The sequence below is a fragment of the Lytechinus pictus genome, chromosome 3 (genome assembly GCF_037042905.1).
Source record: "Lytechinus pictus isolate F3 Inbred chromosome 3, Lp3.0, whole genome shotgun sequence".
In the NCBI taxonomy this organism is placed as follows: domain Eukaryota; kingdom Metazoa; phylum Echinodermata; class Echinoidea; order Temnopleuroida; family Toxopneustidae; genus Lytechinus; species Lytechinus pictus.
The window spans coordinates 79,376,249-79,392,650 of record NC_087247.1 but is presented as its reverse complement, the minus strand read 5'-3'; the positions used below and the strand labels follow the sequence as shown (position 1 = coordinate 79,392,650).

Sequence of the window (16,402 nt, the reverse complement as noted above, 5' to 3'; positions counted from 1 at the left end):
ACTTTTCTCATTAAAATCTCAGCCGAATTACCATTTCATCACCCATGAATAGTATCAACTTGTAGAAAATTTATTCATCTTTCATATGACACTAATTTTGTGGCAAATGAATGTTTGTGTCGGAATCTATGTACGAAAATCCAAATCCCATGAATATGGCGGCCATTTTGGACGCCATTTTGAATTTGAACCCCATGGGACAATATTTCGTTTTGGGAACATCAAAATTCATTCAATAAACATCTTAAGGATTACAAAAATGTAGGTTAAAAAAATATATCATTCGGGTGCATGGGAACCCTACCTGCCTACCAGACTACATCAGCGACTGATTAGTATGAAGAACACAATTTTTGGGACAGAATAAAGTATACAGAGCATGTGCATTAGGGTATAACATTGGGTTGACAGAGATGAAAGGGGTTACTGAAGGGGTACATGTGTATTGTTTATTACATCAGGGGTACTTAGGGGTCATTATTACATGGTTACATGTGAGGGGGGGCTGGTGGGGCTATCCATATCCAGCAAGGAGGAACTTTTTCTTATGTCTACAGGTAGATATGAGTTCAGTTCGAGAGTTCAAATTGTTGTTTCTGTTTGCGGTGATGATGAAGTATTTCTCCCATAGGCAGAGGTTGCAGCGTTTTGTGAGTGGAGAGTAGGGTTGTGCATGGCGTACGATTCTCCAGGTTATCTTGTGGGGTGTGCCCTCATCTTTCAGTTTCCAGATATGCTTACTGAGCTCGGTGCTGTGCCTCTTCTCTTTATCTTTAAATGACGCTTTGTGAGATGCATGTCTGGTTTTGAATGTGGTGGCGGTCAGTCCGATGTAGGATTTTTCGTCGTGGGGGGTGGTAACTTTGGCTTCGTAGATCACGTTTTTTGTTGTGCATTTTCCTGGTAGAGGGCAGTCTTCTGTTTTCCGGCAGTTGTCTGTACGACTAGCTTAGTTAAGCAATCCAACCAATAAATTATTTATACTCAGCTCCTACACAGTCGAACACTATTAGATATTGCAGTATATCACTATATACTTACCTACCTAGGTTTAAAAAATATATCAATGGGGTGCATGGGAACCCTATCTCCCTACCAGACTACAGAGTGCTTTTTTTAAAGATTTATTTTGATGTTCAAATGTATGAAATTTATTGCTCCCACATGCTTATCTAGGTTATTTACTTTTAGGAAAGAAATTCATTCATACTGCACAAGTAATTCCTCTCAAAATAAGTTACACTTCCCAAAATGTCATGTTGAATCATGTAAACACTCCTTTCATTATCGAGCCGTCTCATTGTGAAATAGTCTTCAACCTGAACCTCAAAACATAACCTCCCTCTCAAGTTTTAAAAAATATTTAAAAGATAACATTAAGTCCAATTCCCAGCTTAATTTTCCAATACTAAATATATCCGATGTCAATTTCATACATGTATATTCCATTTTTTCTAATGATGTGCATTAATTTTATCATAGTTGGTATTGTTTATTTCTAACTTTAACTATTATGTTTTATGTATGTATATTTTCTCATGTGAATTTTACTAATTTATGCAGGACCCAAGGGAGAGCAATTTTTATGTTAATTGGGTATCCTGTTGAAAGATTGTGAATAAATAAATAAATAAACTGAAAAAAAGGAGCCCTGAAATCCCCATTCATTGCAATGTTAAAGCTTATCCAAAATTGCAGATTTAGGCAGTAAGTTGTGAAAATTAGCCCCCCCCCCCAAAAAAAAAAAAATTGCTTGACAGTTTCCCATATCAGCTGTGCGCCTCTACTGATGGGAGGGGTCAGCCCCCCTTCCAATTGCTCATTTGCTCATTGTCCCCTTCCCCCTATTCGTCCACCTTTCACTAGCTGTTGACAAACAGGTTTGGGCGGGTTTTGTGAAGATTGTGAATGTAATAAATATAGAATAGTTATGTGTAGCTGGGTTTGGATCGTTGATTCAACTAAAGGGAAGAAAAAGAAGAGACTTATACTGATGCTCCTCAATCTGTGTCAGGACAATTTCTGAATTATTTTTTTTAAACTCTCCTTATCTCTCTCTACCACAAATGTTAATGCTCAAGATGTTTGTTTGTTTTTTAATTCATTTCAGGTTAAGTCATATCGGCAACTCTTGCAGTACATGTAGCTGTACTCCTATGTGAAAATGACAGCGGTGCATTCAGTCAAGTCTCAAGTAAAAAATAAAGGAAAACGTTGGGTATACTTCTTGAAACATGATAAGAAGTCAGCATCAAGGACTGCTGACGTTGCTTCTCAGAATCAGTCTCAAATTGAGTATAGAAAAGCTCACCCCAAGAAACGAAAGAGAAAGGGAAAGCCATCTGGAAACATGAAGAAGGCAGATAAATCCACCCAAAACATTTATAACAAAGGAATTTTCGCTTCTGCCTCTAGAAGAGATGTTTTGACCATGATAGCTAGAAACAGAAAAGAGGAAATTTCAAGCCTGGATCATGATGTCAAAAATACATCCATTAAACAAAAACAAAAGGACAAGAAAAGGAAAAGGAAACTTAAAGTTCTCAAACGTAAAGAAAGGGAAAAGACAATGATTAGGAGTAAAAATGCATCATGGACTGGTTATCAAAGTGAAGTAGGCTCTGGCAGCATGAATGAAAAATCAAAGAAGACATCAAGGCAGACATCAATCCCTGGACACTCAGGTGCTCCTAGTCATAAACTAACTAGTCAGGTGACGCTTGAAGATGAGAATCCAATCATTTCATCTTGTGATAATCAAGGGATGAATGAGAAGAAATTGTCAAGAAAAAGGAAAATGAAGGGTGAGCAAGACACAAATGAGACAGAATTGATAAGAATGAAGAAGAAGAAGCAGCAGGTGGTGAATGATACTTTAGATTCTGGTATGTCCTCTGGCAATGATGAACCATTCAAATTACCAGAGGAACCTCAAGATGTAGCTTCTAACTGGAAATCATTAGCTAATGTGAGTATCATCTACATGTCTTTGGCAATCATATAATGTTACTTCTTTTGTTATTTAAGCTATAATTTATACCATGCATTTTACCAAAAAAAATAAATTGTCTGTATGATACAGTCCATTTGAAAAAATGTTAACTATTGTCCTATAAAATAGAATATTTTTAGTATAGTTTTTTTTCCAAATGTATATCTATTTATTGGTATAGGTCTCATCATGTGAATGACAATACGACTGTTGACAGAAGTTTCTGCTTATTATTACATTACGTACGTAACATGTCCTACATGTATTTTGAAAAAGTGATCCTTTTTACGTGTTTTTTTTTGTCGCACATGGTATCCACTCGTCAATGGAAGTGCCCCCCCCCCCAATAAGGGAAGTTCTCCTCAATCAATTAAATATAATTTCTTTGAAATGTATTTTTTTAATGACTTTTTTTAATGCCTCATATTTTCTTCCCCAAAGATTCTTTATCCCTTTTTAAGATATAAAATTTATTTTCCTCAATTCTTTTGTTCTTTTCCAGGCTGTGATCCAAATTATTTTCAGTGTTGTTCATTGATAGATTTAATCAATTAATTCCTCAAATATACTTTACATTCTTGATTTACATGATGATCCACAAATGCTACAATAAGGAATTAATTTTTTTTATTATGATGATCTTTGTTCTTTGATTTCAATTAGAAATTGAAGGCATCTGCACCAAAGAGTCTAAAGATGAAGTCTAAAAACAAGAACAAAGCTCTGTAAGTAAGATGCATTTATTTCCCTTAAAATTAAATGAATAATGAATTTAATAGAAAAAAACTGATGTAATCAAAGGACAGGAATGAAACCTTCAATTACAACTATATTCCAGTCATTGTATGCAGGTATTGATCCCAATGGAAACAAGTACATTATTGTGTGATACTTTCTTATACTCATCGCAATTTTATCTTCGCATTCTACTGAATTAAGAATGTTTGAGCAACCATAATCTAGCTAGCCTATAATCTACATGTAGGAGGAGGCTGCAGTTATTGACTTTGCTGTTATGCTGAACGCAAGCGATACGTCTGATCTGGCAAAGACTATGCATCGTGGCTGCGTTAGTAGCCACCGCCTATACACTCCTGTCTTGCTTTGGATGTTGTTTTTTTATTATCGACTATGAAATGACTCCATTTTTTCTTACGAAAAATTATCATGCATATGTATGAAGAAGAACTAAATCTGACCAATCACAATACGTTGGAAAGAATACATATAAGTCACGTGACATGACATCACTTTCTTCATCCAAAATGGCGAGTACGAGTATACGCAAGAAACTTTTGCGAGAGTTTGGATTATGCTGCCGATAAACTCGGCATTTCTAGTGGAAAATTCTGAGACCTTTAAGAATCTGCCATTCGTAGCATTATTGACGATGGATGGGATGTGGAAAAAGCGAAATCTACCAGGCAATCTCTCTGTGTAACGATAATATCTTTGCTTTTATGATCTCAAGTTGTTGGCACACGACAGCAATACAGGTACAGGTACCAGAACATGTCAAATGACGAGATGAATACATGAATATTGATTAGCCACCGCCTATACACCAGATTAGACTTATCGCTTACATTCAGTATAACAGCAAAGACAATAACTGCAGCCTCCGCCTAGATTATATGCTATAATCTAGCTAGTAGGCTCAAGCCAATGCTTTGTAAAACTGCCCTTATTAGTCTAAGTCGTTAAGCCTACCATTTGTTGCATTTGAAATGTAAACAACAGTCTGTATAAACCTTGTCTCAAGACCCACCCATTGATTATTGTCATAGCAAGCCATGAGCTTTACTTGCCTATTGTTTGATATCCTATTAAATACTTGTATGTTTTTATTATGAAGTAGAAAATTAGAAGTCCAGTCGAGAATTTTATTTTCTCCTTATTTTTATTTCCTCTTCCACAGAAATATATATATATTCATATAATTGATAGAGAGTTAAATTGCCCGACTTCAAATGTGTTTCTGGTTCATACAAATTACATGTAGGTATTTGTTAATGAGCAGTAGCTCTAAAGCTACTTACTTGTGAAATAATTTTAAGTTCATTCACTTTACAATTATTTCAGTGTGAAGAAGGAGAATGAGATATGGTTTGATGACGTTGATCCAGCTCTCTTAGAGTCAGAGAAAGGTTCATCTCAACACAATGAAACTGTTAATGTTACAGATTCTCAGCAAAGTTATAAGTGAGTGTTAACATAATAGTTTCTCCATCTGTTGATTTTTGAAAGGCAATAGCTTACATGTAAATACTTAGTGGACATCATTTCTTCTTACTCCATCGTAACATTTTGATTTTTTTTGTGTGTGTTCAATCTTCATATATGCGTGTATGATATCTGCCCCCCCCCCAGGAAATAAATGCTATTGTGTATTTGTCTTCATTGGTATTGAATTTAACATGTAAGAGCTTAGAACTTATTTGGATAATGAAATGTTAACTTTATCACATGTTAATATTGTTAATATTCTTAGTAATTTATGTGATGGGATAAATATTGATTCATGTAATAAGCTGCACAAGGATTCTGTTTGTAGTATAAATAAATTTCACTCTTCTAATAACTTTGTTCTTTCTTATTGTATTGTTCTGTATACAGCCTCTATACCAAGAGAGGTCCAATACAGGCCTATAAATGAAAGGATAAGTTTCTGATCTTATGGGAGGGCATTCTCTGGGCAATTTGACTAATGTTGTTTGTAATCATGATTTGGGGGTTAGCTTGATTGGTTTTAATTGATCAACATTGTTGGTGTAGTTGCCATTACTGGACATGGATGGACTGATGCTTGTTTTGGGTTGTTAGAACTTACAATGTATAAATCCTTTTCTTTGTGTAGGATTACAAAGTGTATTGCTCTTGATTGTGAAATGGTTGGTGTTGGACATGAAGGTAAAGAGAGTATTCTAGCAAGAGTCTCCATGGTCAATGAATATGGTCAGTGCATCTATGACAAATTTGTCAAACCACGTGAGAAAGTCACAGATTTCAGGACAGAGTTCAGTGGTGTTCGTCCTAAGGATTTATTTAAAGGTGATGGTAAGTAAACGTTACACAAATGATGCAAGGTTTTTAACATCTCATAATCGTACTCATAATCAATAAGATACATCCTGCAACCATCTTCACTTTGAAAGACATATGGCAGCTGAAGGTTTTCTGTCTCCATAAGTCAGAAATGTGCCTTGTGGCAAACTGGCAACCCTAAAATATGTGACTACTACATGTACAGCATGTGTCCATGGAAATTCTGTTTCTATCCTATAATTGCTATTGGCCACAGATAATTTGGAATCCATGGTGGCTTTGATGTTTGTGACTGAGACATTAGTTGGGAGTTTTTATACGCCCGTCCTCGACAGGACGTATTATGGTATCATGCTCGGTGTCCGTCTGTCTGTCCGTCCTTAAACTTTTCCTTTTAAATGCAATAACTTCAGTTTAACCATGGAGCTATTAAACACAGAAGGAGATCCTTCTTCCAATTCCTCTGTTAATCCTTTGTTATTGCTTCCCTCTGGCGAAGGAACGATATCTAACATCAATCGGCGAGCCGCCAGGCGAAAGTACGAGCCCGCTTTAATACGTAACGCAGTAAGCCCGCTCGTAAAATCTGAGGTCAGTGATTTTTAGAAGGTCCCTGCGAGGCACCGCCGTAAACGTAAATTTGTGTAAGTTGAAGGTGAGTGTGATGCTTGAGCTCTGAGCTCGCGCGCTCAGCTCATTCACACAGTACAGGCCTCAGCTAGGGACCGTTTCAGAAAAATACTTGATTTGACGCATTTGAAGAGATAGATCTAGACCTAACTTTTATGATATTTCGTTGATTATGATCTTTAAATTTTATTTATATTAATATTACCCATTGGGTCCGAATGACGGCGTTTTAAATTGTATTCGATTAATTTTCCCTATCTGATTTAGGGCTGATTTACGGGCGACCTGCGCCTGTAAGTGTGAAAGTGCCGTGATGGACCACCCTGCTGTGAGGGGATTAGCGGTGCCGCGCATGGGGCAAAGCGTTCGAGAGAGTCAGTCCTCCTTCTGTAATAGCTCTATGGTTTAACTTAACCAAGGCTCATATGATTTGGTGTATATGATACTAGCATGGATCCCAGGAAGCCTATTGATTTTGAGGTCAAAAGGTCAAGGTCACACTGACATGTTTTCATCTTACCCTTCTGAAGTCCTAGTAAACACAATAACTTTAGTTTAACTTAACCTTGGCTCATATAATTTGGTGTGTATAATACTAGCATGGATCCCAGGAAGCCTATAGATTTTGAGGTCAAAAGGTCAAAGGTGAAGTTGCCACCTTCCACTTTTCTTGCTTAACCAATAACTCCATTTTCCATGTTACAGGCGGGCATATTATGTGCTCGCCTTAGCTACACTCTTGTTTTATCATAAAGCAATGCGCAAGGCATTCTCAATTCCAAGATAAATGCAAAAATGTATATGCATTCAATATGATGAAAAATTACATGTATGTTCAAAGTGAATTGTACTGCATGCCTCTACTTCACATATATTGATACATGCCAGAGTTGTATAAAAACATAAACCACTTACTATTCTCTAAATATTGTCATGAATCATACTTCTCTACTTTAAGGACGTTCCACAGTTAAAGTGAAATCCATGTCATTTTCACCAAACTTTGCACATAGGTACTTTAGAACCTTGATATTCGAATTATGCAAAAATTAACATAAGTCCATGTGCTTGATTTTTTGCTATAGAGCTTCAAAGTTCACCCAAATTGATGTTCTTAAGAATTGCGCATTCAAAAGAATTTGGCATTTTTAGACCGCCCAAGACTACTACAATGAGTTTAAACCTCTATTACTCAGTCAAAATACATGAAAAAGTCATCAAATTTCGCAAGAGATTTAATAATTGTATCGTTAGAATGGAGAATCTATTTATAGTGCTATTTGTTTTCAATTTTAAGTTTAACAGCACCGTCAGTTCTTAAAAATGGCGTAAAAGATAACAAAATCCCAATCTAAAAAATGTAGAATTTTAGTAACAAACTACAAACGTACAATAAATGCTGCACTTTATTAAAAATCCATGTCATTTTTACCAAAATTTGCAGAGTTGTAGAGGAAGGTATACCTAAGAGGTACAAACATTAAAAAATAGGGGTTCATGTGCTTGTTTTTAAACTATCAGCATTTTTATTTGAGCAAATGTGCTGTTTAAAACACTAAAAATGCGCCGAATGCTTAGTATCTATGCGAAAAAAAATTCAAGACCACTCTACCATTTATACAAACTCGGGGTAATATTCGTGATTCTTGGCAGCACTGCAGAGTAAAGTATTTTGAAATTTTAGAGAATATTTTTTTGAATGGTCCATGGAATAATTCAATTTTTTAGCTTCATGAAATAACGCATCGGATCTGCAATTAAAGTGCAGAAGATGAGAAAAATCAGCTCATACCCGCAGCTAATTAATCACCTGTTCATCCATTGTGACGTCAGCGCGCAGAGTGTAAACTATGCTCAGATCATAATGCGCACAAACTTAACTGTGGAACATCCTTAAATGATAATTACATGAATATATGAATTTGATTGCATGACTTGCAATAAGTTTGTATTAATTGGATGGTGCACTACGTGTATATCTGACAGTGCAGTGTCCCTTGTCTCTGCACACAATAATATGTGCACAATTTGAATAAAAAAAGACACACAATCATAATCTTTAATCTGCAATACATACACAAATATTTGTCTAAAAATAAATGATAATTTCCTTGTGTCTTTCATTTCTCTGTTTTACAGCTGATGAGTTCATGACTGTTCAGAAAGAGGTAGCAGATATCATGAAAGACAGGATTCTTGTTGGACATGCTCTCAAAAATGATATGAAGGTAAGTTTATTCTTGATCATTGTAGGGAAGGGGAAGACATGAATTATATTGTAAAGATTTTTTAACATATCTTCATTGTATGAGAGTACAGTGCACACTCATGTTATAAGTTCTATTGATAAGACATTGCTCAACAAGCTCATAGATCCCCAGCCAATCAGATTTTTTTTCCATGGAAAATATTGTAAGGTCAGAGGGGTGTGTGTGTGTATTTGAGTTTTGTCAGACGTGTATCAATCAGATATGATTATTTACGTCTGGGACCGACCTTTAACGTCACCATCCGAAAGACGTGACCAGGGCTCGAACCTCGAACCTCTGCATCAATTTGTAACTTCCCCACATAGCTTGGATTACAGGCGCACGCCACAACGCCCAACGACTGGTGAACCTTTCTTACACTTAACCATCGCCAATGAGCATTTTTTAACTGTACCATTTACCACAAGAAAGGATCACCAGTCTTTCTTAAAGTTGCTCTTAACTTACAAATAGCTTTATGAATCACCCACCTGGGGAGCATTTCATGAAAAGATTTGTCTGACGTTTTATCCGACAAGTCCCATCCTATCCGACAGTTACCATAGTAACAGTGCTTCTCAGCCAATCAAAATCAAGGAAAGTTGTCAGATCTGATAACTTGTCGGACAAAAATGTTAATGAAACACCTTCGAGATCTCATAGAAAAAAACTCTTTTCACGTGATTGGAAAAGAGCAATAATGTACATGGCAAGTGAATTAAAACAATGTTCAGTACCAACAGTAGTTCCTACAAAGAATATTTATCTATCTCCTTTTGCAACAGTGTACATGTGATTGGTTAGATTGGCATCATTTATGTACAGTGGGCTCATCAATGCATTTCCTTAGTAACAAGCATCAATTTTGCAACCTGTGTAAAATGTGCACATTTGTTAGTGAATGAATTCTTCATAAAGTGCTGAATCAAGCATAATTAATGCATAACATTTTCTTAAAGTTTCCAACCATGGATTAAATACCACCTTTATGAATTTGGAATCAGAGAGAAACTGAGTCATTGACCATTTTAATGAAGTTATTCTATTTCATGAAGTTACCAGAGAGATGTGTTTGAATTGTCATTTTACTTTGCCCAATCCTTATTAATTTAAAATTAATATTTTGTGCTTTTCTTTCTCAGGTTTTATTTTTGGGTCACCCTAGAAGATTGATAAGAGATACAGCTTCCTACCCACACTTCAGGGAGCTGATGAAGGTCAGTTGATGATATACCTTGTATATTGAAGAGAGGTAAATGTAGCTTGTCAAACAAATAGATGATTTTGCAAGAAAATATGCATATCAATTTTACGGTGGCTATCATTAGAATACTAGATGTGTTACAGTAGTAATAACTAAGACCATTAGCATGGAGTAGCTCATCGATCAGTTATTAGTCACATTGGAAATATTTCTTTCCAAATTCCGATGGGGTTGTTGGAGATCAGTTTTCTGATAAAAGGATGTTGACAGTTTGAACACCATGAAACACAATAACAGTAATGCATTCTCATGCTCTCATCTACTAAAATTCTTGATCTTTATCATAATTATTGAACAAAATTGATTTCTGAACTATAAAGAAATCAGAATCAAGATTAGTATGTCGCACCTCGATCTGCCATCTGAATTCACAGATGTCTATGTCTCTTGCTGTTACTGTCATTCAGTTCTCAAATGTGAAAGAGAATATTTGATTGTATTTCAGACCAAACGTCCTGCTCTGAAGAAGTTGGCAAAGATAGTACTTGGAGTGACAGTCCAGGAAGGTGAGCATAACTCAGTAGAGGATGCACAGACTGCTATGAGATTATACACCCTTCATAGAACAACATGGGAAAAATCACTTCAACAAAGAAGAAAAGTCACCAAAAAATGAAGAAACTTCTAATCCTTTTAGCCAAGGGTCTATTCTATACATGTATAGTAATCACCATTTCTGTATGTCTGACCCCCCATTTTTTGTCTCACCTGCATAGCAGAGTGAGACTATAGGCGCCGCTTTTCCGACGGCGGCGGCGGCGGCGACGGCGGCGTCAACACCAAATCTTAACCTGAGGTTAAGTTTTTGAAATGACAGCATAACTTAGAAAGTATATGGACCTAGTTCATGAAACTTGGCCATAAGGTTAATCAAGTATTACTGAACATCCTGCCTGAGTTTCATGTCACATGACCAAGGTCAAAGGTCATTTAGGGTCAATGAACTTAGACCATGTTGGGGGAATCAACATCAAAATCTTAACCTAAGGTTAAGTTTTTGAAATGTCATCATAACTTAGAAAATATATGGACCTAGTTCATGAAACTTATACATAAGGTTAATCAAGTATCACTGAACATCCTGCATGAGTTTCACATCACATGACCAAGGTCAAAGGTCATTTAGGGTCAATGAACTTTGGCCGAATTGGGGGTACTGTATCTGTTGAATTACCATCATAACTTTGAAAGTTTATGGATCTGATTCATGAAACTTGAACATAATAGTAATCAAGTATTACTGAACATCCTGTGCAAGTTTCAGGTCACATGATCAAGGTCAAAGGTCATTTAGGGTCAATGAACTTTGGCCAAATTGGGGTATTTGTTGAATTACAGCCATAAATTTGAAAGTGTGTTGGTCTAGTTCATAAAACTTGGACATAATAGTAATCAAGTATCACTGAACATCCTGTGCGAGTTTCAGGTCACATGATCAAGGTCAAAGGTCATGTAAGGTCAAAGAACTTTGGCCACGTTGGGGGTATTTGTTGAATTGCCATCATATCTCTATTTAAGTGTATTGGTCTAGTTCATAAAACGTGGAAATAAGAGTAACCAAGTATCACTGAACATCTTGTGCGAGTTATAGTAGTTTTCAAAATCAGCACTGCTGCTATATTGAATCGCGTGATGCAGGTGAGACGGCCAGAGGCATTCCACTTGTTTCCTTTCTTCACTCATAATTTCAGGACAACAAACTTTTCTGATGGACACGAAAGCATACATCTCATGTCCCACATATAGGGATTACTATCTTCATATTGTATAGAATTGCCCCTTGATTAGACCATGGACCTTGTAACAAATGGACTGGTTATGAAAAGGTCTTTTGATTTAATCATGACTGCCCACATTTCATTTTTATTAGCTCACTTATGCCGTGGCGTGTTGTCCGTCCACAATTTCAAAACGCTTCTTTTTCGTCATTTCAAGTCCGATTTTAATTCTGTTGACAGTTATATGAAAGCACTAGGTGGAGGATTCTTCACAGAATTTTGAAACTCATTAAATATGCTAATTTATGCACATTTTTTCAAAATTCACAAAAACTGCTTCTCCTTTATTTGTTGACCAATTTTGATTTTTTTTCTTCCATCTGGTAGAGCTTCATGAAGTTCATCAAACTTTTACACAGAATTTTGAAATTTTGAGTAAAAAGTTATTTATGCTAATTTATGAGAAATTCATAAATCAAGGGAAATACCTCTTCTTTATTTAATGACCAAATTTGAAAATGGTCTTTCTTCATCATTTCAAGTCCGATTTCAATTCTGTTTGCTTTATATGATAGCACTAGGTTGGGGATTCAAAACTACCCCACAGACTTTTGAAACTCATTAAATATGCTGATTTATGCACATTTTTCAAAATTCACATAAAATGCTTCTGTATTTCTTCACCGATTTTGATTTTGTTTGCTTCCATCTGGTAGAGCTTCATGAGGTTTACCAAGGTTCTACACAAAATGTAGAAATTTTGACTAGAAAATTATTTATGCTAATTTATACGGAATTTGTTCATAAATCACATAAAATGCTTCTTCTCGGTCATTTCTTCATCATTTTCAATTCTTTTTCCTCAATATATGTCACCAATATAATTCACTACAGTGTCAACTGGGCTGAAATTACAAATTGTGTTAAATTTCGTAGCAAGATGCTGGATGAGCTCCACATCATTGATGTGCTAGTTTATCTTCTTGAAGATCTTCTGCAAATTATGATGATGCATTGAAAAACAGCCTATACTGTATGTACCCAATAAATCACGTTTTCACCTACTTGAGAAGTATGCATTGGACTCTATGAATAAAGAATGCAGATTTGATCGAAAGTCAAATTGGGAAGCATGAGATCACGTTTGTTCATTTGCCTTCCAGAAAGATCATCTGCTAGATTAAACTACTTCTGTTGTACATACAGAGGGAGGGCAGCAGCAGTCTCAATGGGAACAAATATCATTCCCTTTTGTTGCTTTAACATTGGTATTTATGGAAATGTGGGGGAAATATTTGTAGGGAAAAGTATGAGCAGTTGACAAGGGTGAAATGCAATGATCACCTGCCATGTTCTCAGTCCATTTGTATTAGGGTCCATGATGAGCCCCTATATCTATTACTATGTTAACTAATGGAACCATGCTGACCTACAAAGCATATATTATTCAGTAGACAATTGTGTTTACAGCATCATAAGGAAAGATAATGAATTACAATTAATTCATTCTGTAATTAATGTACTCATACCACAGCAATGTGCAACTTTGGTTGCTTTAATTCCACAATAAATGTTTTTTGCCCTAGTGTCAGAGGAGCATTGAAAAGACTTGTCAGACATTTTATCCAACTGTTCACAGTGCTTCTCAGCCAATAAACTTGAAGGAAAGTTGTCAGACAAAAATTTATATGAAGCACCTGCCCGGTCTGCCTTCTTTAAATCTAATATCATGGGAGTACAGTTCTAAATCTGTTCTTTGGTGGAATCTTAGGGATTTGACATAGAAGATTCAAATAACACATGATTTTTTTTTGGCATATTTTGGTCTGAATTTTTCTTCCAATTAGGCAAACTATATTTTACTCATGAGAGATCAAATATTTTGCAGGAATTTCTTTCCTTATCAATAAAAAAAATTAATCTGGGATCTAAATTTGAGAATTGTAAGTTTAAAGGTATGTAGTAGTTAAACAAAATAGTATAAGGCAGTATATATATATATATATACAGTGCGTATCAAAAAAAAGTTTACACTTAGAAAAAGTCCTGTAAAATTATACATCTGTAATATCCTGAGGATTTTTTGACATTTTAACATTGGTACAGATCCATTTAAGCAAATGACGATATAACTATCGAAAAATATTTCCGCTTGAGTGAGCACCACTTACTTTTGAAAAGTTAGTGAAAAATGATTTGCGCAGAACTTTGAAATAGTTATGCGAATAAAAGTAGACCTTAATCATAAGGAACACATAGAATTTAGCTAGTGAAATTGATTTGAAGATATCTTTTACCTTTTTAACTTGTTTCCTTGCCCAAAACACTTCGAAGAGTGCCATTGCGCCCACCCCACTCCCCCACACACCAAGGCCATCGTGACGATATTTGCTTTACACTGAGCTGTGATTTTCATGAAATGGCTCAGGCTTGAATTTCATTTTGTTAATCATTGTCAAGTTTGGGAAAAGTGTGGAGAAACAAGTGTTACATGACAAATGAAATGTTAACCCACTTTAAATGATAAAAACTTAGTGAAAAAAATGTTGGAGATGTCTGATACAAGCTTTTGTTTAGATTTAGTTATGTCCTCAGATCCAGCTGGCACAAAAAGGTAAGTTGTGCTTACTAAGTGTTAAAATTTTAATTTTGGTGGCAAAATTGTTACAAAATGCTTGCATGTATCCGTTTTACTTCAATTGACTCAAAGTGCAAGGAAAATATATGAGAAATGTTACGCAGGGTAAGTTTGATTTCGCCTTTTCCCCTTGACACAGCGTGAAAACGAGCATTTCTGCGCAAACAGATTTCTGCGAGCTTTACAAAAATGGACAGTGCTCATTCAAGTGTAACATTCTGCCAACATTTTTACTTTCATTGGATAGATGAGACCCAAACCCAATAATATATGTGAAAAAGTTACCCACATGGTGTTTATTTTTTTATTCCCAGGGCTTTTACAAAGTGTAAACTTTTTTTTGATACGCACTGTATATCATTAACCCAAGTGATTGGGTTAGTTATGCGAGTTTAACCTAGGAAGGTTTGACCATACAGTATTACGATTTTAGAATTATTTCACGCTCTCAAATTCTGTTCATGATATTCAGGCAAAGTATTGTTAAATGCAAATAATTCGTGTTCATCAAATTCAGCTTAAATGTTTGGATTAAACATGTATTTCTTTGTGCAGTGTATATGACTCTCAACATGATTCATTAATCATATCAGATATTTCTCAATCTTCAGCCAGATAGTAATTTGTCAATGCATTATAATAAATATTTACCAATCACTGGTTCTTCATAATTGAATCTGGTACCGGTAATAGAACTTATCTTTATTTTCAAGTAATTTTCAAAATAAATGAATGCAAAGCCATATTGCATAAAGAAAACCATTTTTATGACAAGCTTTGATTGTGAACTTTATCATATTGATATGTTTAATTGCATATTGTCATGTTAACTCTTTGTGGGTTTCGTTCGCAATAATGCACGCCCGTAGACGCGTTAAGCTTGTAATTTTACACAACTACGTATTTCCCTATTGACGTCCTTTTGTCACATAGTTTAATGCACAGAACAATGCACTCACCTGAGCGTTATAGAATTCTGATCTTTGATAACCACTTCGTGGGAAAATTATTGTACTTTCTTTATAAGTTTTACAAGTAAAAAAAATTAATTCACCCCTCAGGAGACCAAGGAAGGTCATTAAAAAAAAAGGAAAATGGATAAAATACTCCTACACACAATACCACGGTCAGGTTCATTGTTTAGTAGTTAAAAACTCATGACACCCATTTGAATGAGATGCTTTTATCAGAGCTTCTTTGGCCTGGCAAAGATTTATTCTCTCTTATTTTCCACCATAGTATGGGCTGTTTTTGTCAGATTATCATGATTTTGGTATCAATAGAAATTTTGTCCAATGAACTTTTCAGGCGATTACAAACAAAGTCATGCCACTAACACAAGGACCAAACTGAAAAGGTCTGAAATTTTGTGAGAAATATATGAAGGGAGAAAAAAATTATTCGTGTTTTATTCATTAATCAAATAAATTTATAAATGACAAGAAAACCCATAATAAAACACTCTACAAGTTTGCTACACAAAATTTCTTTTCAAAATGTTTAGATGAAAAATAATTGCCCTCTAAAGAACAAAGAGTACCGGTATTATTTTATGTAGAAGGGTTCACTGCTAAAATAATGCAACACAAAAGGGGTTTTTGGGTCAATGCACGAAGAGTTAGATAGAATCTGAAAATGAATATTGAAATTAATAAACTTCATTCGTCAATAATGATTTTTTTATTTAATTTATTTCAAACAGTTGATCCAATGAAATTTAAACAATTACACTCTTATGGGGGAGCAAGCTAATGTAGTGTGCAAAAATTACACAAATGTGATGTTGATAATAATACTTGATTGATTTGTTATCAACTAGTAATATCTACATTCAATTCAATGTTTTCTTTATTCACATACAAAATG

The 16,402-nt window shown here is 35.2% G+C and overlaps 1 protein-coding gene across 2 annotated transcripts; it reads left to right on the top strand.

Moving 5' to 3' along the window:
* The first annotated feature begins 493 nt into the window (after nucleotides 1–493).
* On the top strand, nucleotides 494–15,298 carry LOC129256652 (RNA exonuclease 4-like). Of its 2 annotated transcripts, none has more exons than XM_054894813.2 (8): nucleotides 494–557; nucleotides 2,111–2,968; nucleotides 3,656–3,717; nucleotides 5,075–5,194; nucleotides 5,850–6,049; nucleotides 8,807–8,895; nucleotides 10,059–10,133; nucleotides 10,626–15,298. In XM_054894813.2, the coding sequence occupies exons 2-8, from the start codon at nucleotides 2,165–2,167 to the stop codon at nucleotides 10,794–10,796; spliced, it is 1,521 nt and encodes a 506-aa protein (XP_054750788.1). In that variant the 5' UTR covers nucleotides 494–557; nucleotides 2,111–2,164; the 3' UTR covers nucleotides 10,797–15,298. The 2 variants fall into 2 exon arrangements, with proteins under 2 accessions (XP_054750788.1, XP_063953846.1); XM_064097776.1 differs by having other exon boundaries at nucleotides 10,059–10,168.
* The last annotated feature ends 1,104 nt before the right edge of the window (nucleotides 15,299–16,402 follow it).

Bases quoted from the DNA above. Each gene is read 5' to 3' on its own strand.
- LOC129256652 (XM_054894813.2), top strand. From the start codon at position 2,165: ATGACAGCGGTGCATTCAGTCAAGTCTCAAGTAAAAAATAAAGGAAAA. The intron at 8,896-10,058 runs GTAAGTTTATTC...TTTCTTTCTCAG, and splicing joins CTCTCAAAAATGATATGAAG to GTTTTATTTTTGGGTCACCC. The intron at 10,134-10,625 runs GTCAGTTGATGA...ATTGTATTTCAG, and splicing joins ACTTCAGGGAGCTGATGAAG to ACCAAACGTCCTGCTCTGAA.